This window comes from Lutra lutra, chromosome 10, assembly GCF_902655055.1.
Source record: "Lutra lutra chromosome 10, mLutLut1.2, whole genome shotgun sequence".
NCBI classification, from domain to species: domain Eukaryota; kingdom Metazoa; phylum Chordata; class Mammalia; order Carnivora; family Mustelidae; genus Lutra; species Lutra lutra.
Genome location: NC_062287.1, coordinates 52,474,632 through 52,498,217, shown reverse-complemented (window position 1 = coordinate 52,498,217; position 23,586 = coordinate 52,474,632). Strand labels below are relative to the sequence as shown.

General features: G+C 49.7%; 2 protein-coding genes across 5 annotated transcripts in view; one reads left to right on the top strand and one right to left on the bottom strand.

Annotated features, from left to right (window-relative positions):
- Positions 1-1,929: 1,929 nt before the first annotated feature.
- Positions 1,930-18,264, bottom strand: KCTD21 (potassium channel tetramerization domain containing 21). 4 transcript variants are annotated; one of them, XM_047693223.1, is made up of 2 exons: positions 18,131-18,264; positions 1,930-5,086 (listed from the first exon to the last, which is right to left on the bottom strand). In XM_047693223.1, exon 2 carries the CDS (start codon positions 4,973-4,975, stop codon positions 4,274-4,276), a length of 702 nt encoding a protein of 233 aa, XP_047549179.1. In that variant the 5' UTR covers positions 4,976-5,086; positions 18,131-18,264; the 3' UTR covers positions 1,930-4,273. The 4 variants fall into 4 exon arrangements, with proteins under 4 accessions (XP_047549179.1, XP_047549181.1, XP_047549180.1 ...); XM_047693225.1 differs by having other exon boundaries at positions 1,930-5,073; positions 18,131-18,191; XM_047693224.1 differs by lacking the exon at positions 18,131-18,264 and adding an exon at positions 18,088-18,112.
- A 110-nt stretch (positions 18,265-18,374) lies between these two features.
- The window catches only part of USP35 (ubiquitin specific peptidase 35), a 53,250-nt gene continuing 48,038 nt past the window's right edge, over positions 18,375-23,586 (top strand). The window contains exon 1 of the mRNA XM_047693004.1: positions 18,375-18,727. The gene's annotated coding sequence lies outside the window, so the exon portion shown is untranslated. The remainder of the gene's footprint in view (positions 18,728-23,586) is intronic.

The following is a 23,586-nucleotide window of genomic DNA, read 5'->3' as shown; positions in this document are numbered from 1 at the left end:
CAGCTAACTGGGAAATGTTGACAAAAGCTTTGAAATGCCTTGTATATTGGGGTGGGAGGGCCAGGGAAGCTGGCGGGAAATAGGACCAGGCTAAGTGAGGGTCACACACTTCCTGCCCAGAAATCAGGGCCAGAAAGCGGCACCACAAGGTTGTTGTGTTGTTTTTGTGTTGGATGGGGATCTGGGTGCTTATGGACTACTCAGTGAGCCTCTGGCTTCCAGAGGCCAAATTTTCTCCTCAGGACCCCCTTGGTCCCGTGCCCCAGACAGGGGTGAACATGGCATCAGACCGTCTCCATGATTCTCTGCTTGATGCCACACTGTCCTGAAGGTTTTGAAGGAGACTGAGGTCACTGGGCTGTCTAGGCAGATGGAGCTGCCTGAGCCAGGACCCCCCAGGACCTGGAAAAAAGCCAGCCCCTCCCTTTGATGGGCTGGTTATTGAGGTTGTTTTGCTCTGCAAGATGATCACAGGGCCTCATTTCTCTGCCAACCACCCCCATCAGCCCCGCAGCCCCCAGCCCCCTGCCAACCCCCGCCCCAGCACCCCCACCCCAGGCAGACTCAGATGGTCAGTGCAGAGACCACAGGAAAGGGATGGGGTGGTTATTGAGGTACGTGAGGTGAGAAGCTGTCTCAGGCTGGCCTTGGCCCAGCCCCTAATTGTAGTAGCCGGTTTAGGAGTAATTTGTAAAAGAAAGCTGGACTTTTGGGGTGAACCAAGGGGCAGTTACAAAAGTGCTAGGTTTACAAAGCGGAGTGACTGCATCTTGGCTCGTGAGGCTGTGTCGGGGACTGGGGGGTGTGTGGGGGACAGGCAGCACCATGGCCACCTCTGCATAGGGAGTTCTGGCCTAAAGGCAGAAGAGAGAGGCACAAGGCTTGCTCTTCATAAAATGGCAAAGGGCTTTTCGTGGCTCTGAGGGTATGTGGTCATAGGAAGGTCACAGGAAGCAGTGCCCAGGGTGGCCTTCAAGCATGCAGGGGCCTTCTGTGGTGGCTGGCCTCAGGAAGTGGGAACACCAAGGTGCCTTAGGGTTCCCTCCGGCACCCCTTCTGACCATCCCTCTGCATGCTTGGCACCAGGCCTGAGGCGGGAACAGAGCTTGCAAGCTCCTATGTGCCTGGAATTGTTCTTAGTGGGAGCACAGCTATTGGCTGTGCACAAGGCTAAACTGAGGCAGCTTGAGACGGCTGATCACCATGAGGTCTTGCTCAGAGCAGGGAAGGGCTCACAAGATGCACATCCCTGCCTCCTGGGGAACGCGCACACCAGCTCCCTGGTCCCTTGGGATGGTCTACCCGTTCCACTGCGTGTTCTGTCTTTGGGGTGCCAGCCAGGTGGCCATGCTTGCCGGAGGGGCGTGCGCAGTGAGCGTGCAGGGTGTGTACACCTGTTGCTCTGCCGGTGCTGGGGCTCCATGCAGGGGCTCCCCCTTCCTGCCTGCCTGGTCTCTGCTCATGCTGTTTCCAGTTCCCATGGTACCCTGCTTAGCTCTGTCACCACCCAACCTACGCTTAAAAGCCCAACTTGGCTGTCCATCAAGCCCTTAGTGAGAGCTGAGCTCGCTTTCCCCAAGTTCCCACAGCGCATTTTGTGGTGCTCTAAGCCTTTTCCAGACTGAACTCATCTGTGGCCATTTGCATCCTCAGGGCCCACACACCAAGTGCTCCAGACAGGCCTGCTGAGTCATACTCTCGAGGTGCTCCCTGTACGGTTGTGCGTCACGATCACTTCCTGAAGGAGCAGGCTTTTACGGAGTTCCCAGGTGCCGGGCCTAGCTAGGAATTTTCATAGCCACCAGCTCATGTAAATCTCCTAACACTGGGAGGTGGGATTGTTACCCTAGGAGGAAACAAATCAGAGTGGCCTGATGACTGGTCCCAGGTCACACAGCAAGTGATGGAGCTAGAGTTCAAATTCGGGGGTCAGCTGGATACCAAGGCCAGGGTTGCTTTTTTTTTTTTTTTCCTTTTCTTTATAAGCAGACACAAAAGAGCAACGTCATTTATCATGTATACTGTAGTCTCACATATATTATTTCGTTTGATCCTCACAACAGCCCTGTGAGGTAGGTAGGGTTATGTATTATTGTTATGCCCATTTCACAGACAAAGAAATGGAGGTGGCTCAGTGAGGTGAGTGACTTGCACAGTCACACAGCACATTAGTGGCTTCACAGGTCGTTTACTTTCTCTAACGTTGAGCTGAATGAATTAAGAAGCACCGAAAAGATGGAGAGAGAGAGGCGTTTTATGGAGGAAGAAAGGGCAAGCGGTGATTTATGAGATTTCTTCCTTAAACTGTTTTGTTGTGATCACAGCTTCTGCTGTCTGTTCTGATCCGGGTTCTCCTGAGTGACCTTTTTGAGTACCATTGGCCTGGTGGCCTGGGACAGCTGTCAGAGACTCCAGAGTCCCACTGTAGGGGGAAAAGGCCTTTATTTTGTAACAGAGGCAGCCCTGCCCACAGCCCAGCATACCAGCTCCCTACTCCCAGGGTGTAACTATGGGAAGCCCCTTCCTCAGCCCATCTCCTGGGAGGGACTGTGTCACTAGGCTCCCCTAGTTTTGTCTGGAGGCCCCTGCCCAATGGGGAAGACTGTGGGACTTCCAAGGCCATACTCCAGGGATGAATCATAATGGACAGTTTTGAGGCCTGCACTGTTCATCACCTCCTGCAGAGTGGTGGCTTGGTTTGTCTTGCCCAGGACCTTCCCCCGAGGGGGTCCCGGAGCTGGTTATGAGAGGAACAGTACCACAGGGGAAGGCCACTTCTCTCAGAGCAGGGTCATAGGGGCTGGACACTTCCTCTTAGAGCAGGGCTATGGTTCAGCCCACTTCTGGGCTCCTTGCTGCACACTGCCCAGCGAGCCCCTGGTCTCCTTCCTCTGGCAACACTTTCTTGGGGTGGCAAATCTTCATCCTCCAACAGGAAGTGGTCAAAAGCTATGTGGAGCCATGGCTGATGAGCAGGTGGGTGGAACGGGGATCACAAACAAAACCATCATGAAATGGGACTGCCTGACAAGGGATGGCGGGGGGCTGACCTTGGTTCTGAAGACAAATCCCAGGGGGGAATCCTAATGCCAAGTAATAATATTGATAGGAGACACGTCTGGCTTCTTAATAAGAGTGACTGTTTTGAAAGAGAAAGTATACATCTGGAAGAGAAGGAAGGTTTAGAACCAAGACTGGAAAATGGGAGTGGAAGGACAGATTTCAGTTTGATGTAAGGAAGGGCTTTTTAACAGCGCTGGCCAACCATGGCAGGGACTGCCCTGGGCATGATGAGCTTCCTGTTACTGGAAATATGCAATCAGGGATATGTGATGACTTGAAGGTGCTGGGGAGAACACTCAGCCCCAAATGGCCTGGGGCATGCTGGGGGCCGGGGAGGACAAAGTGACCACTGGATTATTTTCCAACCCTGAGAGTCCCTAATATTATTTGTGTAAAATGACCTATTTCAATGATACTTCAAATTCTTTGGAGGAAAGGATTACAAAAGTCACATAACAGTCTATGTTACGAAAGGCCTTTCATTGCCCTGGCTCCAGATACTTTAAAATCTTCACAGGGACAGCAGCTCATTTCTGAAGTGAGAAATCCCCAAACATCTACATTTGGCCCAGTCAAGAGGGACAGCCCCATCCTCTGAACCCGGCCTGGACACTCACTCCGCTAGGCCGTGCCACAGCTCCAATCTCTACCCGCCATAGTGGAGGCCAAAAATGCAGCTCTGAAATCTCACTTCCAAGCTGGCCCAACATGGCTGTCCGTGGGCAAACAAGTCCAAGGTTCCGGGTGCATCCTTGGGACAGAGGAGCAGGCGGCGTGGGTGACTTAACGTCCTGGGGACCTGAAGGGGGCCTTCTGTTTTCACCCCTTCCCCTTCACCAGGGGCTCCTTTCACAGAGGGCTTGGGGAGGCACTGCCTAATGGTACAGAGAGAGCTGGTGCCTGTGAAGAACCTGCCATTCCTCTGTAGCCAGCAAGCCCTCCTGTGGCCTTTTGGACACACTGGCAGACACTTCGCTTGTCATGACCAACTGCCCATCTCTAGCTCCAAGTGGCAAAGAAAAGGTGGCTCCATGGAGAGGACACATGGATTTATATAGGGAGACTGCATTGTGGGGGGAATCAAGTCCTGCTACGCGATTAATACAGGTTAGTGTAGCGCCCTGGCTCCCACCACTGGTGAGACACTCTCCAAGATCTTGACTGACATGGAGCTTCTTGGGAGCCCCCCTCCAGTGTTGCTGGGGTCCTTTTATCTGTACCGTATTAATCGAATAATCTTATTGTTCATAAAATCCACGGCATGTGGGTGAGAAGAATCGATGCAGAAGCCGTCACTTAGAGCGATTTTCAGCACCTCTTCCACAAAGACCTGGAAGCTGTTGATCTGCTTGTTGGCTGGTACCACCCAGAGCCTCTTGAGGTTCTGCTTGGTGTACTCCTCCTCTGGGAGGCCCTCCACATTGGCTACCCAGTCCAGAGTCAGGTGGTTGGGGTCCTGCAAGTGGCTGGTGATGGAGGAGAGATTGCCATTGGAGCAGTAGAAGAGCTTGGAGCCCAGGAGCTTGAGGAAGAGGCAAGAGGTACTGAAGATGTTGGCATTGAAGACCTGCATGCTGGACGAGGAGAGGCTGTAGATCTGAGGGGCCTCTCGTACAGTGAAGTGGACCGTCTGCACCCGCTGGTTCAGGGTGATGTTGAGCATGGCGTTCTTCTCGGCCTTGGAGAGCTCCACCTCCTTCTCCTGCAGGGCCTCAATGAGGGGCTGCACCTGGTAGAAGTCAGCCTCCCTTCGGAGCAGGCCCATCTCCTGGAAGTCCTCCGGCAAGTCCAAGTGGGAGGTGCGCAGGAAGTTGAGGATGTAGCGGAAAACTTTGCCGTCGCGGTCGATGAAGCAGTTACCCTGGCTGTCCCTCTTGGTGGGCATCTTCCCACTGAACATGGCGCCCAGCATGGAGTCGGGGGAAGCTGGTCAAGGTTGCCAGTGAGGTTGTGTAGAGCTTCCCCCCGACGTTCAGTGTGATGGGTCAGACATGGCAGGAGGCCGGGATGCTGGAAAGTAGTCCAGGGCAGGAAGAAAAGTGAGAAATTACCCAACCCTATCTGGGGTCTTGGTCTGTCGGGGCTGCTATGAAAGAATACCATAGACCCATTGGCTTAAGCATTTCTCTCTCACAGTTCTGGAGGCTGGAAAGCCCAAGATTAAGGTATAGGCTGATTTGGTGTCTGGTAAAGGCCATGTTCTCGCTATGTCCTTGTGTAAGAAAAGGGGCAAAAGAGCTCTCTGGAGGGGCGCCTGGGTGGCTCAGTCAGTTAAGCGACTGCCTTCAGCTCAGGTCATGATCCCGGAGTCCTGGGATTGAGTCCCACATCGGGCTCCCAACTCCACGGGGAGTCTGCTTCTCCCTCTCACCTTCTCCTCGCTCATGCTCTCTCTCACTGTCTCTCTCTCAAATAATAAATAAATAAAATCTAAAAAAAAAAAAAAAAAAAAAGAGCTTTCTGGAGCATCTTTTATAAAGGCATTAACCCTGTTCATGAGGACTTAACCCTCACAGACTAATCACCTCCCAAAGGTCCTACCTCCTCATACTATCACACTGGAGATGAGGAGTTCAATAGAGGAGCTTGGGGGACACAAGCATTTAGTCCCTAACATCTGTGTATGCATAGTGCTCAACTCCTTATTGTAGATCAAGCCTACAGTCCTAGAGGTTGGAGCGAATTAATATGGATTAAAAATGGATGGGTGATAATTACCACACCATCTAAAACATATTAGGTTCACTAGGGAGTTAAAAAAAAAAGCATGGGTCTGCCCTCCAGAGATTACTGTAATTGGTCTTTAATATCCCAGCACGGGTATTTTTTTAAAAGCACCCTTGGTGATTCTGAATGTTCAGTTAAGACCAGAGAACCACTGTTCTAAGGAATGAAAGAAAAAGTGCTTGGACTGGAAGCTCTGTTACCTGCTCATACAGAAACTTGTTTACATAATGTCATACATATTTTGACTTAGAAAATACCACCATCCATGCCTATTGCGCAGATGAGGAACACTGCCAGGATTCACTCATGCTGAGAGAGGTGAACGGCCATGCCGGGATTCAAACCCAGGTCCCTTTATGTGACAAGAGAAAAAATATGTAAATGCTTACTAGCCAAACACTGGTACATTCTAAGTACCTAAAAAATGCTCTGAGATTTGTCTTCAAGCCCAGGACTCCTACTGCTATACCAATGATGCCTTCTTATTATTTTTCTATTCCAACACATTTATAATGACTGGCCATGATTAGTGCCATTTCTGTCTATCTCCCAGGCTTACAATGGGCCTCAGCTCTCTGGACTCTGACACCCTTTCCTGGACTCTCACCCTGCCGTAACCTTGCTATGAAGATGCTCTTGGCTCCTGGTGGCCTGCCCTTTCCTAACATGATAGCACCATAGCCTCCTCTGACACCTTCAAGTTTCAGTGCAAATGTGGGTCTCTGCACCGAGCACTCTTTACCCGATCCTTAATAAAGCTCCCTTCCCCTGCCATCTTGCAGCTTCCAGCGTCTAAGGCTGGTGAGTCTCCTGCAAACTGAAGTTTTGGAATCTAACTTTTCTTTAAGATTCTAGAAGGCAGGGGATGTCCGCTCTCAGCTTCCCACATGATACTTTCCAAGATCCCACCTGTGGAACAGATTAAGCAATCCTTCCCTGATGCTGGGCCTGAGGGGTGCAAAGAAATGGACCCTGACTGCCCTCGAGAAGAGCCCAGCTGGCGAGGACACCAAGATAAGAGGTGCAGTAACAAGGGGAATGGACCCAGAGCTATGCGAGTAGGTCAGTAATGAATCCTGGCATGCTCACTGTCCAGATGGGAAAACAGAGGTCTGAAGCAGGACTTCCCCCAAAGTCACCCAGCAAGGGTAGTGAGCAGGCCAGAGCACTCCTCACCCTCACCGTGCCTGCCTTCTGAGGCTGGCTCCACCAAGGTTCCCTTACTCCAGATGGTGGAGACTCTTGCCAGAAGACGGAGGTGATGCTGGAGAGAGCTGACCCAACCAACTGTCTGGGGGGTCGCCTCATGATTCCTTCTCCATCTCATGGGGCACCCTGATACTGCAGAAAGGCATCAACCATCTGGAGTGCCTGAAGAGAAACAAGCCACGATGAAGTTGCAAAATCGGCAGCAGAAGCCCGGAGCAGATGGGCTGCGAGACAGTGGGGAAGTCCAACAGAAGGCGTGGGGCGAGGGGCTGAGGGAGGGGTGCCTGCTGTGCCGAGACCTGCAGCTGGGGGGAGGGGCTTTGGCTCAGGGCTGAGTCTGGTCAGTTCGCTCTCCAGAGGGCCAACGCAGGAGATGGACCCAGGGGCCAGGGCCACCCCCTTCCTCATTCCAAAATCTCCCTTTCTTTCTAGAAGGTAATTTGCATATTTCAGTTTTCAGTCTCACTCCTTGATTTAAGGCCCAGGCTCCGTGAAATGGCTCAGCTCCATGGAAGGAGCAGACTCCGGCATCAGAGAGGCTGGGCTGTCTTTCCTGACAGTTCTGTGGGCCCGTATGTCCTGTACATTAGTGCTGAAGAGCTCAGAGCGCCGGGGTGGGGAGACAGTCAGTAGGGCAGTCAGACAGGGCATGTCTGGGGGCTCTTGGGTGGGCACCCAAACTCCTCTTTCTCTGCAAAAGCAGCAGAGGCTGGTTGGATGCCAGGTTTCCTGACCACCGCTGCCCCCAGTCTAGGGTGCTCTCGGTGGTATTCTCCACATGCCCACAAGTCACAGAGCTCCTCCAAGTGCCTGTTTTCTAGGGGCAGCACCACTGTGTCCACCGTCACACATGCGCGGGCCCCATGGGCACACACGCATGTGTAGAAGGCACCATTACATGTGGCCACCTCTGGGATGCTGAGAAGCCTCGTGAGTCTGCTTTGTGGTCAGGTGGGGATGAGCCACCCTCACTGAGCTACAGCCCCCTGGGTGTACTCAGCGGTCTCCTTGACCTCTCCACCTGGATGTCCCACGGGTACCAGGAAGCCCAACGAGGAATTCCTCTTCCCCAGTGAACTCTTCTCAGCCACCCAAATGTCTGAGCCCAAGACCTGGGAGGCAGCTCTGACTCCCTATCCCTAAAAATTTTCTCACTCTGTCCTCGAACCCATCTCTACAGCTACTCCCAGAGCTCTGACCACACCGCCACTTTCCTTCCATCCTCATTGGGCGCCCTGCTTTCTTTCTGTCCACCTTCCATTTCAGTTTTCCCGAAGCACGATCGCCCACCCACATCACCTTCCACTTTCAAGCTCACCTCCAGCCCCTCCCCCACTGTATGCTCAGGTCCTCCAGACACTGTGCACAACCTCACGCTGTCACCCACCCCACCTTTGCTGTCTCTACACCACCCTTCTCGCCTTATCTGCTGTCACCCTCTAAGGCCCACCCACCTATGAGTCACTGCCTCTGTAAGGCTGTCCCCAGATCTCCACTAGCTTCACAGCTCTACTCTTGGGGCTTCCTGGCCCTTTGTACAGTCCCCCTGGCAGTGCCCACCAATCCATTATGTTATGATCATGACCCTTCTCCCTGGCTTTATCAAGATGTAGACCACTGGACATCCACATGCAAAAAAAGGACCTCGACCCACATCTTAGACCATGTAGGAAAAAATAACTCCAAACAGATCATAGGTCTAAATGTAAAATCTTTTGAAAACTTGAAAACTCCAGGAGAAAAACCTTTGTGACTTTGAGTTAGGCAAAGATTTCTTGGCTGGGACCCAAAAGGCACAAACCATAAAAAAAACTGACAAATGAGGCTTCATCCGAAGGAAAAATTTCATTTCAAAAGACACTGTTCAGAAAATGAAAATAGGGGCGCCTGGGTGGCTCAGTGGGTTAAGCCTCTGCCTTCGGCTCAGGTCATGGTCTCAGGGTCCTGGGACAGAGCCTTGCATTGGGCTCTCTGCTCGGCAGGGAGCCTGCTTCCCACTCTCTGCCTGCCTCTCTGCCTACTTGTGATCTCTCTCTCTCTCTCTATCAAATAAATAAATAAAATCTTAAAAAAAAAAAAGAAAATGAAAATAAGATGAACTGGGGAAAATATTTGCAGAACACAGACCTAATAAAGGACTGTTAACCAGAATACATAAAGCACCGTCAAAACTCAGAAAACACACAACCCAATGAAAAAACCAGGCAGACAATCTAAACAAATCCTTCAGCAAAGAAGACACAAATAATCACATGAAAAATGCCCAAAAGCAGTAGTCATGAGAGACACAAATATTAAAACCACAATTACATACCATTATATACTTATTAAAATAGCTCCAATAAAAAAATGTGACAATACCAAATGCTGCTGACTGCACAGAGCAAAGGACACACACGTGTGTTGCTGGTGAGAAGGCAACAGGGTATAACCATTGTGGAAGGCAGTCTGGTGTCTGTTTCCATGTGACCCACTCCTAGTTAGGTGCCCAGAGAAATGAAGACATACATCCATGCAAAAACCCATCCCTGGAGAATTCTTGAGCCCCGTGCTGGGCTCCCTGCTCAGCAGGGAAGCCTGCTTCTCCCTCTCCACTCCCCCAGCACGGGGCTCAATACCAGGACCCTGGGATCATGACCTGAGCCAAAGGCAGATGCTTAACGACTGAGCCACCCAGATGCCCCTACACTCACTAGCTTTAAACATTCTTATAGCAACCCTAAAAGTAAGCATCACTCTCCATTTGGCAGATAGGAAAGTGGGACACAGAGAGACTGGTGACTTGCTCAGGACACACAGCCAGCTAGTGGAGAACCCATCCTTGGCCCACTCAGGCTGCGAAGAGTTCTAATAGTGACCAAAGGCCGTAATAGCTTCAGATATGTTTGAGAATCTCCAAAACAGCCCTAGAAACATTGCCCTGTGGCTTACTTGGCAAGATAGCTACCGAGTGCACGCCTCCTGCTCTCACTACGTGAGGAGCTTCATGTAACACTTGGTAGCATTTTATTTATTTGTAATAAAAATATACAGAGAAGCACAGACAATGATACTATTATGTTAAATGCTGGACAGGCATTTGTTCACCTGATGTCTTCACAAGCACCCTGTGAGACAGAGACTATTATTACCTTCATTTGACAGATGAGGAAACCGAGGCTTAGAAAGTTTTTTTTTGTTTTTTGTTTTTTGTCCACTGCCGAGGCTTAGAAAGTTTAAGAGACAGTGGAGGAGCTGGGATCTGAATCCGGTTCTGTGTGGGTCCAACACCTCTGATCATTCCTCCTTCCCATCGCCAGCTCTCAACACGAGAGAGGCACACTCCCTTATTCTCAGTCCAGACCAGACAGGTATGGTCTTTGGATGGCTAGTCCGCTGCCAGCCTGGGCTCTGTCCAATCCCGTCAAAGGACATGGGGATAGGACTTGAAGATGGCTCAGGGCACCTCCATGGCTGACATAGGGCAAGTCCACTGAGAGGCCCAAGGTCTTCTATTTCATTAGCAGCGGATGATGTCTAATGACAGAGCAGTGGAACACAAAAGCCAGGTTTTTCAAAGCCAGATTAGAAAAGATGGATGAGAGGGGCACCTGGGAGACCCAGCTGGTTAAGCGTCTACCTTCAGCTCAGCTCATGATCTCAGGGTCCTGGGATTGTGCCCCAGATAAGGCTCCTTGCTCCGTGGGGGCCTGCTTCTCCTTCTCCCTCTGTCCCACCCCCCGCTTGTGCTTTCTTCTTGGCACTCTCTCTCTCTCAAATAAATAAATAAAATCTAAAAAAAAAAGACGGATGAGAATGCAAACTGAACCAGGAAATAGATAAAATAAATCACATTGCTGCTTCTGAATGGGTAATTTTTTCTGAAGCAAGAGGCTTTCCAAGTCTGCCTCTCGACTTGAAAAGAACCAAGAAAAAGATCAGCCTTATTTCCCTTTTGCAGAAAACGACTGGTGTCAAACAGGAAATTATGCCCGGCTAATCGTCAGACCATCTGACTGGACTGGGAAGGCCAGGGAGTCTGGGGACTTGCAGTTGCTGCTGGAATTCTGTCCTTCCTCAAATGGGTCTGTGGCCCAAATGAGAGGGATTCCTGAGGCCCAGCCTGATGCCATGTAAAGGGCAATTCCAGTCTGGGGCGTGAAAATTACCCAGGTGGAACTTCTACCTTTCTGTGCCATAGAAAATGTAATTCTTTGAGAGCAGATGTCCTATAAGGAAGGGCAGCTAATACACGGCTCTAGAGTCCTACTTTAAAACTCTGTCCTGGGGGCGCCCAGGTGGCTCAGATGGTTAAGCATCTGCCTGCAGCTCAGGTCACAATCTCCAGGTCCTGGGATCAAGTCCCATGTCAGGCTCCCAGCTCATTGGGGAGTCTGCTTCTCCCTCTCCCCCTGCTTATACTCTGTCTCTCTCTCTCTAATAAGTAAATAAATCTTTAAAAAAAAAAATAAGGCTCTGTCCTGGCACCCACCTGTCCCTGCAGTGCTCCTGAAGGACACAGCATTAGCTGTGTATCATACCTGCACTAGGTGTTACACGTATTAGTTCATTTAAGCCCCGTAATGCTACTTCAAGGAAAGTATTATCTCCCAACTTTACAGATGAGAACCTCAGGTTCTAAGAGGGAGGGAACTTGCCCCATATAGTGGCAGAGCCAGGGTCCAAGTCAAGTCCTGTCTAATGGCAAAGTCTGGGCTGTGAACAAAGGCCGTTGGAGAGATCTGGCACTCGTGTTCCTCCTACCTCTTATCAGGTGCTCTTACACCTGCCGTCTCTATTCGATTCTGACCTACATAAAGACCAGGGTAGGGGCGCCTGGGTAGCTCAGTGGGTGAAAGCCTCTGCCTTCAGCTCAGGTAATGATCCCAGGGTCCTGGGATCGAGAGACCCGAATCGGGCTCTCTGCTCAGCAGGAAGCCTGCTTCCTCCTCTCTCTCTGCCTACCCCCGCCTCACCCCACCTGCCTCTCTGCCTACTTGTAATCTGTCAAATAAATAAATAAAATCTTAAAAAAAAAAAAAGACCAGGGTATAGAGAATCAGCATTTCCTGAGAACCAAGTACATGCCCAGAGCTACGTGAGGCATTTTCCTATAGCTTCCTTCATTAAATTACCACACTGATGCTGTGAGGTAGGTATGAATATCATCCCAATTTTTAGGGTTATAAAACCGAAGCACAGAGTAGTGAAGACAGTTACTTAAGATCACACAGCCGGAGGCAGCAAAGCTAGAATTCCACATGAGGTCTCTCTCCAAAACCTGTGCCCCTTCCAGTAATACAAGCCATAATATTTTATTAGGGAGCATAACAGGATTTGAATAGACACCTATAATACTTCGGAGATGAAATATCTTAAAGTTGTTCTAAAACTAACTACAGTTGTTGTGTTATCCTTATCCAAACCCAATAGTATTTTTTTCTTCAAAAATTTAGATTAACTCCTACTCTGGAAAACAGTATGGAGTTCCTCAGAAAGTTGAAAATAGAGCTACCCTATGACCCAGCAATTGCACTACTACGTATTTACCCCAAAGATAGCAAATGTAGTGATGATCCAAAGTGGCACCTGTACCCCAATGTTTATAGCAGCAAGGTCCACAATAATCAAACTATGGAAAGAGCCCAGATGTCCACTGACAGATAAATGGATAAAGAAAATGTAAAACACACACACACACACACACACACACACACACACACACAATGGAATACTACTCAACCATCAAAAAAATCAAATCTTGGGGCACCTGGGTGGCTCAGTCGGTTAAGCAACTACCTGCAGCTCAGGTCACGATCTGAGGTCCTGGGATTTAGCCCCATATTGGGCTCTCTGCTCAGTGGTAAGCCTGCTTTTCCTTCTCCTTCTGCCTGCTGATCTGCCTACTTGGGTGCACTTGCTCTCTCCCTCTCTCTCTCTCAAATAAATAAATAAATAAAATCTTAAAGGAAAAAAGAAATCTTGCCATCTGCAATGACGTGGTTGGAACTAGAGGGTACTATACTAAGTGAAGTCAGTCAGAGAAAGACGATTATCATATGATCTTACTGATATGTGGAATTGAAGAAACAAAACAGGATCATTGGGCAAGAGAGGAAAAAATAAAACAAGATGAAATCAGAGGGAGAAAAACCATGAGACTCTTAAACTGAGGGTTGCTGGAGGAGAGGTGGGGAGGGAGGATGGGGTAACTGGGTGATGGACATTAAGGAGGGCACGTGATGTAATAAGCACTGGGTATTATATAAGACTGATGAATCACAGACCTCTACCTCTGAAACCAAACTATACGTTAATTATTTGAATTTAAGTAAAAAGATTAAAATCTTACTTTGATAAAACTGATGAGTATAACCTGAAAGAATAATTACTTTAAATGCTAATTAAGATAACTAGTAACTACTAGTAAAGCATTAACTAGGACTATAAACCAACAATATTTCAAACTGTGGTATTAAAACAATAAAGAAGAGGAACTTTGTATTACATGTGTTGAAAAGACTAATTAGCAATTAAAAAATATGTGTGTGTATATATATATATATATATAGCCTTACAACAATAACTCTGGGACCCGGCAGGACAGATAACATTATTTTTATTTCACCAACACAGAGAAAAGAAATCCCTGGCCCAGGTCTTCATATACATTCTTGATTTCTGAGTCATGACCTGGAGGAGGTTCTGGGCTTGGACATTCCTCAGAGAACCAGTCCTTTGGAGGCAGCCTGGCTTCTTCTCTAACATGGGTCTTGAGCAAGAGACTGAACCCAGCCGCAGGGGTTTTAGCCAATAGTCTGCATACACCCATGGAGTCCTGGAAGAGGCATGGGCTTTCTGCGCAATTTCCTATACTACTGCCACGGACCTTCAATAATGACACTACTTGCTGTGCAATCTATTCCTACTACAGAGTGAGGACCAGTTGCAATAACAGTGAATCTACTGATAATCACTTCTCTACCTACGCATTCATTCCTTCATCATTTCTTCGCTCTGCTCACTCAAAGAGCCTAGAAATGATAGTCCAGTAGCAATGAGCACACCTGGCCCCAGATCCTGGTTTCTAAATGTTATCTCCTACAAAAAGAAATCAGGGTTTCCTGGGGGACATTGAGGATTCCAGGACTTTGACGGAAAAAGTGCAAGGTGAGCCTGGAACAGCTCTTACCAGATAACAAAGAAGCAATCAAAGATTAACGAGATCCTGTCAGAAGAACACAGGAGACCTTAAAAGTTCTCAACAAAAGAAAAAAAAAAACCGCCCTATTTTTGTAACTATGTGTTGTGGTGGATGGTAACTAAACCTATCATGGTAATCATTTACCAATATATACATTTACCAAATCATTATATGTGATTTATATCTCAATTAAGACAAAATACAACACAACAGAGAAGCTGGCCTGAAGGGACTCTCCTTGGCCAAACTTGCAATAATCTGAGTACCAAAAAAGGTTAATGATGATAATGGGCTATATTATACACTGAATTAAAAAAAGAACATGAGTCTATGTCACTCCATAAAGAAAAAAGACAGGGAGAGGAGACTAAGAAAAACATACACAGAGGAAGAAATTATTCTATTAACAAAGAATACCAGTCAATAAATATAGAAAGAATGGCACAATTAGAAAATCACCATTTGTAACCCTCAGTGTTGCAATTTGGGCAAGGATCATGGATGTAGTGAAAGGTACAGGGAACACACATTTTGATAGTCTCAAAGAATCACTCCAAAGACTAATTACAAGGGGAAAAATTACAGAGATGGGGAGATTAGGCAGTTGTGACCTTAACCAACAATCAAATTTAGCACTGATGGACAGTATGACCCTGATATCATACGCTTCCTGATGTGATGTAATACAGCACATCACAGCCAGTAAGTTTAAACACCTGCTGTATGCTGAGCCTGTATACAGCATTGTGAGAAAGAAAAAAACAAACCTGAATCTGATCATTGATAAAATCAAGCACAAATTTACAAAGGTTGAGGAGGCTCTCTCTAGATTAAATGAAATACCTAAAGAGTATCTCATTTAGGTACCTAAATGAGATACCTATCTCTAAAGAGATAGAATGTGACGCATGAATCTTGACTACATCTGGTAAAAAAAAAAAATACACAAGATGTTTTTTGGCAGTTGGAGAAATTTGAGTATCTACTATTTATTAGATAATATTGACTTCTTTCAAATTTTCTTAGGTATGAGAATGGTATTATGGTCATGTCGGAGAATTCTATAATTAGGATACAAGCTGAAGAATTTAGGGGACAGGTGTCAAGATGTCTGTAACTTTTAAGTAGTTCAGCCAAAAGGTGTGTGTGTTTGTGTGGATAAAAGCAAAATCAGCAAAAGGTGAACTGGTGCAGCTAGGTGAAAGGCCATTCTTTAAACTTTTCTGTAGCCTTGAAGGTTCTAAAAATATTTTTATTTTGAAAGTGGGAAGAAAAGAATGCTTCCCTCATGGGACTACAGATATAAAATCCCAGTCAGAGTGCCCAACCCGAATAAATAGCCAGGTTCAGGAAACAGTTTTTATGAATACTCCCAAGAAGTGTTAAAATCTGGTCATTCTCCTCTCCATGTACTGCTGTGCCTTGGAGAATGAGGTAGCCAACCAGAGCGAAGCTAAAAGAGCCCACAGTTGGTGGTGGAGATAGAATTTAAACCCGAGTGGTCTCTCTCCATAGAACCACCACTCACAGAAAGCACAGCCACGAGGCCTGCCTGTCACTGTGCTGGGATTCAGGCTGGGAGAAGATGGCTGGCTGTTCAGGCCTTGCTTCCCCTGCCTCCTCCTGAACCCCGAGTCTCCACTACTACAGCAAGAAACTCCTGTTACAGCTCACCGAGAATGTTCACAAGACGGGCCCATTCTGGGCCTCAGAAATGTTGTGGCTGGGCAAAAAGAACTAGAGGGGCTTTGGCATCACCTGGGCCTGTGTTCGACTCAGGCTCTGCCACTTCATTAACTGTGTGGGCCTGGGCCAATTCCCGGAGAGATGGGACTGTGACTACAGCAGTCATGATAATGGCTGACATTTCTGAGCAGTTATTCCTATGCTAGGCATTTTATGTCTATTGATTCCATAAACGAAGTAGATAGTATTACCATCCCTACTTTAGAGACCAACCATGTCAGGCCCTCTCCTATTTCTACAATTTGGTACCTGCCATCCCTTCTGCCTGCACTTTGAAGGAAAATCCCATTCATCTACCAGGACATTCAGCTGGAATTCCTTCCTTCCTTCTCTACATCTCCAGATTATTTTATTTTCACCCTTACCAAAGTCTGCTTTACCTAAGTTAGATGGTTACCTGACCATCCTGTTGGGGCTGGGATCTCCCCTCTCTGTATCCCCTGAAGCAGGCAGAGTAGGGGAAGGGGAAAAAATTTCTTCCCTGCTTAGTTAGATCCATTTTCCCTCAACCCAGACTGACATCTACTGGGGGCGGGGCGGGGGGCACAGTTATTACCATTTTCTGAATTTTAAAATACTTTTATTTTAAAACACTTCCTTGAAGTTTCAATTTGGAATTCAAGGCAAGGCCCAGGTGACCAACTGGAAGTCAGTGTAGGAATTCCCACCGTGTAGGAGATAGATTGAACATGGCTGGGTAAATTTCAAGGGTGATAATACTCAGTGAGTAATGTGTCTCCCAGTGAAACCAGATAAGAGTCCTCTCCCCGATGCCCCCCTCAATTCATCAAGATAAAAACTGGCTCACAGCCCTGGGGACTGTATGAGAGCCCTGCCCTTCACCTCCCCTTCCTGACCTCCCCACACCCAACAGCTGTATCTTCAGCCCTGTTTTGCCCAGTTTATATCTCTAAGAAGCCCACAGGCTGCTCCATTACTCCACAACCCACACTGTAGCGGGAAACGGTGCCATCTACACTAAGGTGAAATGGACCCTGCAGTGAGCTGCCCAGTAGGGCACAGCATAGGGAAAGGTGAGCTGGAGGAGGGAAGACACCTCACCTGCCAATCTGACTTGCCCATTGGCACAACAGAGTATTCTCTTACCTGGTGCACACTCCCAACAGCCACCACCATCCCCCATCCCCTTCCAGAATGTTCCTTCACCATCTCAGCTTACTCTCAGGCTTCATTTTGTGGTTTTCCTCAGGCACAAGCACTCTATTTCAACCACTCTCTTCCTTATGGACTTCCTGCTTCTCACAACCATTATAATTTATACAATTCAAATGCATCTCCTCATTACATCCTCACAATATCCACAGGAGGGTCGCCTTACAGATTGGCATTCAAAAGGGTTGAAGCTGGTCCTGTCACACAACCTGTATAGGGCGAGACATCTAAACTTTTGATTCTTCCTTGCCATTCACTCCATAGTAAACCTCTGCCTCCTTGAACTGCAGGAAATAAAGCAGGGTTTTTGGAGTAGGGAGTCCTGGGTGGTTTTGGGCAAGTTACTTCACTTCTCTTTACTCCTGTAAACAGATACAGTGATGCCTCTACAGTGTATGAAAGTTGAATGAGATCACGTGTGTGACGCACTGAGTTCAAGGGATGGTCTCTTTATTTCTATTACAAGGGAAGGAAGGTGTTCTGTGCATTCACGGGTGTTTGCCCACTCGGGCAACCCGGTACCCAAACCGTATCAGCGCGTGGCCAACCCTTGCCTTTCCAAGGCCGTGAAGGATCCTTTCGATCTTTGTGTCTCCACCCCACCTTCTCCAGTGCTTTTTAGCCCATTCCAACCAGTCCAACCTGGGCTTGCTTTATCAGCTTTCTCAGCCCTCACTCCCCAGCCCCGGCCACCCGCTTCTGCGACCTCACCCGAGCTCTCCTCCTCACCTAGAGACTCCTCCCCTCCTTGCCCCACCCACCAGACTCCTCCCACAGTCTCGACCCTCTTTATCCGGGCTTTTTCAACCTTCCCCATCCATCCGGACTTCTTCCACCAGCTCCGCCCCCTCTCCCCAGTTATCGCCCCCTCCCCCACAGCCTCTGGCGTTGCCATCCCCATTGCACAGATGACAATGGCGAGGCTAGGGAAGGTGGGATGACCTCTCATAGTAGGACAGGCGCCAGGTGGGCCCGCGTCCCCTCACCGACTGTCTCTGAGCCCCGCGTTCTCCGCCGCGCCGCACCCACCTCCTGCCCTCGCTCTGCAGCCTCCCCTCCGCGGGCGGCCAGCGCAGCTTTGCAAGGGGGGGAGGAGAGCCGGAGCCCAGCCCAGGGGCGTGGCGGCACTGGAGCCGCGCTCAGTGCTCCGGGACTTGTAGTTCTCCGTGGGTTCTTTGCCGCACAACACGCCGAGCGCAAACTCTATCTTCCAGGAGGCATTGCAGTGAGCCCTCCGGCTCCCCGCCTCGCCCCTGCCGGAGCTCAGACCGGCTGGTCTTAAAGGGGACGCGGCCTGAGTGGCGGTTCGCGGGGTGGCCCCCGCTCCGGCTCCTCCCCGTTTCCCGCACCTCGCCCCTCCCCACGCTTCGTCCCGCAGCCCCGCAGCCCAGCCGCGGCGCGGCTGACTCGGACTCCCTGGGTTCAAGCTTGTGCAGAGCTGGGTGGGGAGTTTGGACTTTGCAGTGAAGGCAGCATCCCTGCCGGCTGGGACCTGGCGGAGGGCGTCCCCACTCCAGGGGGAAAAGAGGACTCGCCCTGACCTAGCCTGGCCTAGCCTAGTCCTTCCAGGCCTGAGCGCCCCGCCCAGGAGCCGGCTCTGAGGCCGGGGCTACCGGGGTCCCAGAGGTAAGGGGGCTGGGGGCGTGCGTGCCGGTTGTGGGGAGGGAGTGTCTGCACCCTGGCGGTTCGAGAGCCCTGGGCACGCGCGAAGGGCTCTGAGAGTTTGGGGCTGGGAGAAGGGAGCTCTAGGTGCATCTTGGGCCTCGCTGTGTGACCTTGGGCGAGTAGCTGCCCCTCTCTGGGCTTCCACCTCCTTCATCAATTGTGTTTGGAGGTGATCCCTCCCTCTCCCCCAATACAGTGAAGCTCACCGACCTTTCGTGGGGTCCGTAGCTCCAGCCTGGGCTGGGCACCAGTGCAAGGTATAACTGAAAGGAGGGGTGGGGCTCAGATATGGTACAAGCTGGGAGGCCAAGAGGTTGCAATCGCTTAGCATAGGCTTTTGCTCTTCTCAGCGTCCTCGCTTGGGCGTACTCCCCCTACAAGACTTGAGACTGTGTTAGCCTAGTGCCCGCCCTTCCAGAAAGCCTGGTGTGGGGGTGGGGACTTGTCTGTCTTAAATATGTGAGGGGTGGTCCCAGAAGGGATGGGTGATTGTGGTGTGTTCCTGAGAAGGGAATATATGCTCTCTCTCCTCCCATTCCCCTTCAGTTAAAGAGCAGTTGCGTTTTACCAGTAAAACCCTCTCTTTCTTTCTAGGAGACAGTTTGGTGGCCCAGAGGAGGGCCTCCCGGTAGGAGGGCAAGGAGATCCTTCCCAGGGCTGCCTCAGGGAGAAAAAATTCAGTTAAAAACATTCAGAGACAGATGCTGCTGTCCAGAGAGCTGGGTCGGGGGGTTGCTGGGAGGGACACCTAGTGCTCCCCAGGCGGAGTCAGAGGAGGTAGATAGGATATAAGGGTCAGAGAGGAGAGGAAATGGGCTCCTCAGCTCTTAGGTGCTGACTTGGGGCTTGGAGGGTCACCTGTGCTCTGGAGTAGGGAGAGGTTGAGTGAGACCTTCCTGAAGCCCCTTCCCTGTCCTATGAGATTCTGTGAGCTTTTGACCTGAGTGCTAAACAGGAACAGTATTTGTTTTCTTTTCTTCAGTTTTGGTTGTTTGAGTCATTTCTAAATGGCTGAATCCTCACTCAGTCCTGTCCTGTGACCTCTGTAGGGACCTTGGTTAATTTTGAGTCTCGGGGATATGGATATGCGGGACCAGACCCGTCAGAGGAGAGGGCAGTGACTGAGCCAGTCCCTGGAAGGTGCTTTCCTGGTGATAGCTTTAGTTTTATCTCATCTTGCTGTCCAATTATCTCCCAATGGCCACTTAGCACTCCTTCACCCCTGTGCCTGGTCCTTTGCTGGGCACTGGGAACAGATAGGGGATTGGAGCTCCTTCCAAAGGAGCTCCCAGCCTGGTGAGGGAGATAGACACAGAATCTAGTGACACTGCTGAGGGAGGAGAAAAGCAAAGAGGGCCTTGGGAAGCTCAGAGACTTGGACTGCAGGGGGCTTAGGAAATGCTTCCTAGAGGAGGGGCATGTGACCTGGGCCTTGGAGGATGAGTCAGAATTTGCCAGGAGAGTGAGAAGCCTTTCCCAGCAGAGAGGACATCACCAAAAGGTGGCCTGCAGGAAAAGCCCACTGCCCATATTCATTCAGATTTGTCACCACACAGTGTCAAGTTCATGTTCACCCCTGTCCCCCATCGGCCAAGTGTCAGAGAAAGGGCTTGAATGTCAGGTTCAGGAGTTCGTGTCTTATGCTGAAGGGGCTGGGGAGCCTTGAGAGTTTTTTTTTTTTTTAAAGATTTTATTCTTTGACAGACAGAAATCACAAGTAGGCAGAGAGGCAGGCACAGAGAGAGGGGAGGCAGGCTCCCCACTGAGCAGAGAGCCCGATGCAGGGCTTGATCCCGGGACCCTGGGATCATGACCTGAGCCGAAGACAGAGGCTGTAACCTACTGAGCCACCCAGGCGCCCCGAGCCTTGAGAGTTCTGAGCAGAGAATGGCAAGATGGAGTTTACCATCTTATGAGATTAATCTGATGATGTTCGCAGAGTGGGTCACATAGACCTGGAAGGGATGAGGAAGCCTGAATTGGGGCCCAAGGTGTGGGGGCAGGGCATTGGACACACACACACACACACACACAGACACGTTGCTTTGGGGGTGGTGGAGATGAGTCAGGCTTCACCATGCAGGAACAGAGACCTGTCAATACACAGTGGAAATGTGGAGGGTCATCCAAAAGGGACAGATAAAGGGATCTGGGCCTTCCAGGGAAGGGATTGTGATGTTCCTATATTCTTACTGTGTGCCCTGGAGCAGATTGGGTATTGCTGGAACTCTCAGGCTGTCATGCCAGCAATGAGAGGTATAAGCCAAGGGCTCGGGGGAAGAGCAGAAGCATTGGCTGGGAAAAGATAAGGGGTGGTCAGGTGGTCATCTCCCATTTGGGGGCTCAGAGACTCAGAACAGTGAAAGAGAACCTGCCTCAAGGCTGTGGGCACCATGGGGCATAGTGCCTGGGCTAGATTCAAAAGTTGGATTCTATTCTGCAGAACACAACCTCTACTGGAGGATGGATTGAGGGAGAGAATGAGGAGGTGGGGTTAGAAGGCTACTGCACTAGTCCAGGCAAGAAGTAAAGAGGAGCGGATCTTGGGGGCTGCTGGAGCTCTGGGTGGGGGATAGCGGAAATACTAAGTTAGCAGTGAGGGATGAAATTCCTAGTAGAATCAGTGAGATCAAGAGTGTGTGTCTGTCTTCCTGCTTGACAGTTCCTGTTTCCCACTTGGTGCCAGATGGCCCCAGAATAGACTCATGACTGCCCCAGCCCTCATCTTTCTTATACCTCGTCGCCTTCCCTGTCATGGCTGAAATGGTCCCCATTTTCCAGTTGAAAAAGCTGAGGAGCCGGGCAGGGACTCACCCAAGGTCACCTGGTGATCCAGAAGCAGAGAACCTGGGTCTCATGCTTTTCACGCAGGCTCTTCTAACGGAGGATGCGGTGTTGTGTGCTGCTGCACGCTGCCGAGCTCGGTGCGGGGCAAATGTCTCTTGGGGCAGAGCCAGTGTTGACAGGCCATCTCCTTGTCCAGAGCCTAGAGGAGTAATCCACCCTCCCAGGAATGCTGATGGTCCGCAGCTCCCTCTGCCAAGGAGACCAAGTGCAGGTTCTTATCCCACCGTCAAGGCTGTGTGCCTCCCCCATGTTGATCCTCCACATTCCCATGTGTGCCCTAGGAAATCAGGCCTTGTCCTGCCTCCCTTCTGTGGCCTGTGATGAGGTCAGGTGAGCTCCAAGCCTCTAAAACCCTTTTGCATGAATGCACCCAAGATAATGAGTGGGTTTAGTTGGTGACTATGGCGACAGCTGACCTCAGACTGCCTGTGTGGGAGTGGGGGCAGGTAGGCAGGGCTTGCCTGGAGTGGCTGGGCCATAGACTGCACGGAGGCTGCATGGCTGGCCTCAGAAATCACAGCTCTCACAGAAGGGCACCACTGCCAGGCCTCTAGCTGCCCAGGTGCAAAGGTGTCAGGTAGAATGGTATGAAATTGCTAACATCTGCTCCTTTGCTTTCATGTGGTTCAACCTGATATCAGTTATCCCCATTTTACAGAACAGAAAAGAGGCTCATGATGTGATTTGCTCAAGGTCATGTAATGAGTTGCAAGACTACAATAAAAAAAATTTTTTTTAAAATTTGACAGAGAGAGTGTGCGAGAGAGCGAACACAAGCAGGGGGAGTAGGAGAGAGAGAAGCAGGCCTCATCCTGGGACCCTGGGATCACAAACCGAGCCGAAGGCAGACACCTAGCGACTGAGCCACCCAGGTGCCCAAGACTAGGATAAAATTTGCCCAAGTTCACACTAGAACATAGGGCTCAACATTCCTAGTCTGTTTTTCTTTCCACTTCCAGAACATTCCCTAGCCCCAGAACTCCATTTCTGCCTGCTCCCAGGTCCTTTTCCTCCATACACGATGTCAATATCCCATCGATTAGGGTTTCTTCTTGGCTGCCTGAATAAAAGGATTTCTTGGCATCCTGGATTGAAAGTTTATTAAGTCCACTCGCCTGGAGGGCAAGATTAGGGGTTTGCAAGGATGGTCTACAAGGGAGGTTGGTCATAAGCACTGCCTAGGAAAAAGAAGACTAGGGATGAAGGGAGACCAGTTTTTAAAGACCTGTTTAAAGGTCTTTGAGATTATGCCTTGCGTTGGCACACTTTACCAACATGTGTGCCTCCACCACCAGAACATAGTTCCTAAGGGCAAGGACTTTACTTCTAAAGTGAAGGGGACTGATTCACTGAGCAGTTCCCTGTGCTCAGCACCATGACAAGGACTTTATATTTGCTTTAACAACAACTCTGCAGGGTGGAAACAGACTCAGAAAGCATAAGTAAGGGGCACCTGGGTGGCTCAGTGGGTTAAGCCGCTGCCTTCGGCTCAGGTCATGATCCCAGGTCCTGGGTTCAAGCCCCGCATCGGGCTTTCTGCTCAGCAGGGAGCCTGCTTCCTCCTCTCTCTCTGCCTGCCTCTCTGCTTACTTGTGATTTCTCTCTGTCAAATAAATAAAATCTTAAAAAAAAAAAAAAAGAAAGCATAAGTAACAGGGATGGTAAGCAGACTCCATTTCCAGATGAATCTCATTCAGAGTAAAAAGAGTTGAACACACTATTCCAGGAGGCTTGGAGTGGGCCCTGGGCATATGAATTTGTGCTAAGTTACCAGGTGGTTCTGCGGCAGCCAAACCAATGTCTGGGAACCACTGATCTGTTCTCTGGCTTCACCCCCAGTAATCTCAGAGATGCCGGCCATTGAGAAATAAGTCCTAGTCCCTGCCCTGAGGAGCTCACAGCCTGGCGAGAGAGACAGACAAACAAGTGGGCCCATTGCTCTTAAGAAATGCAATAACCGGGGGCGCCTGGGT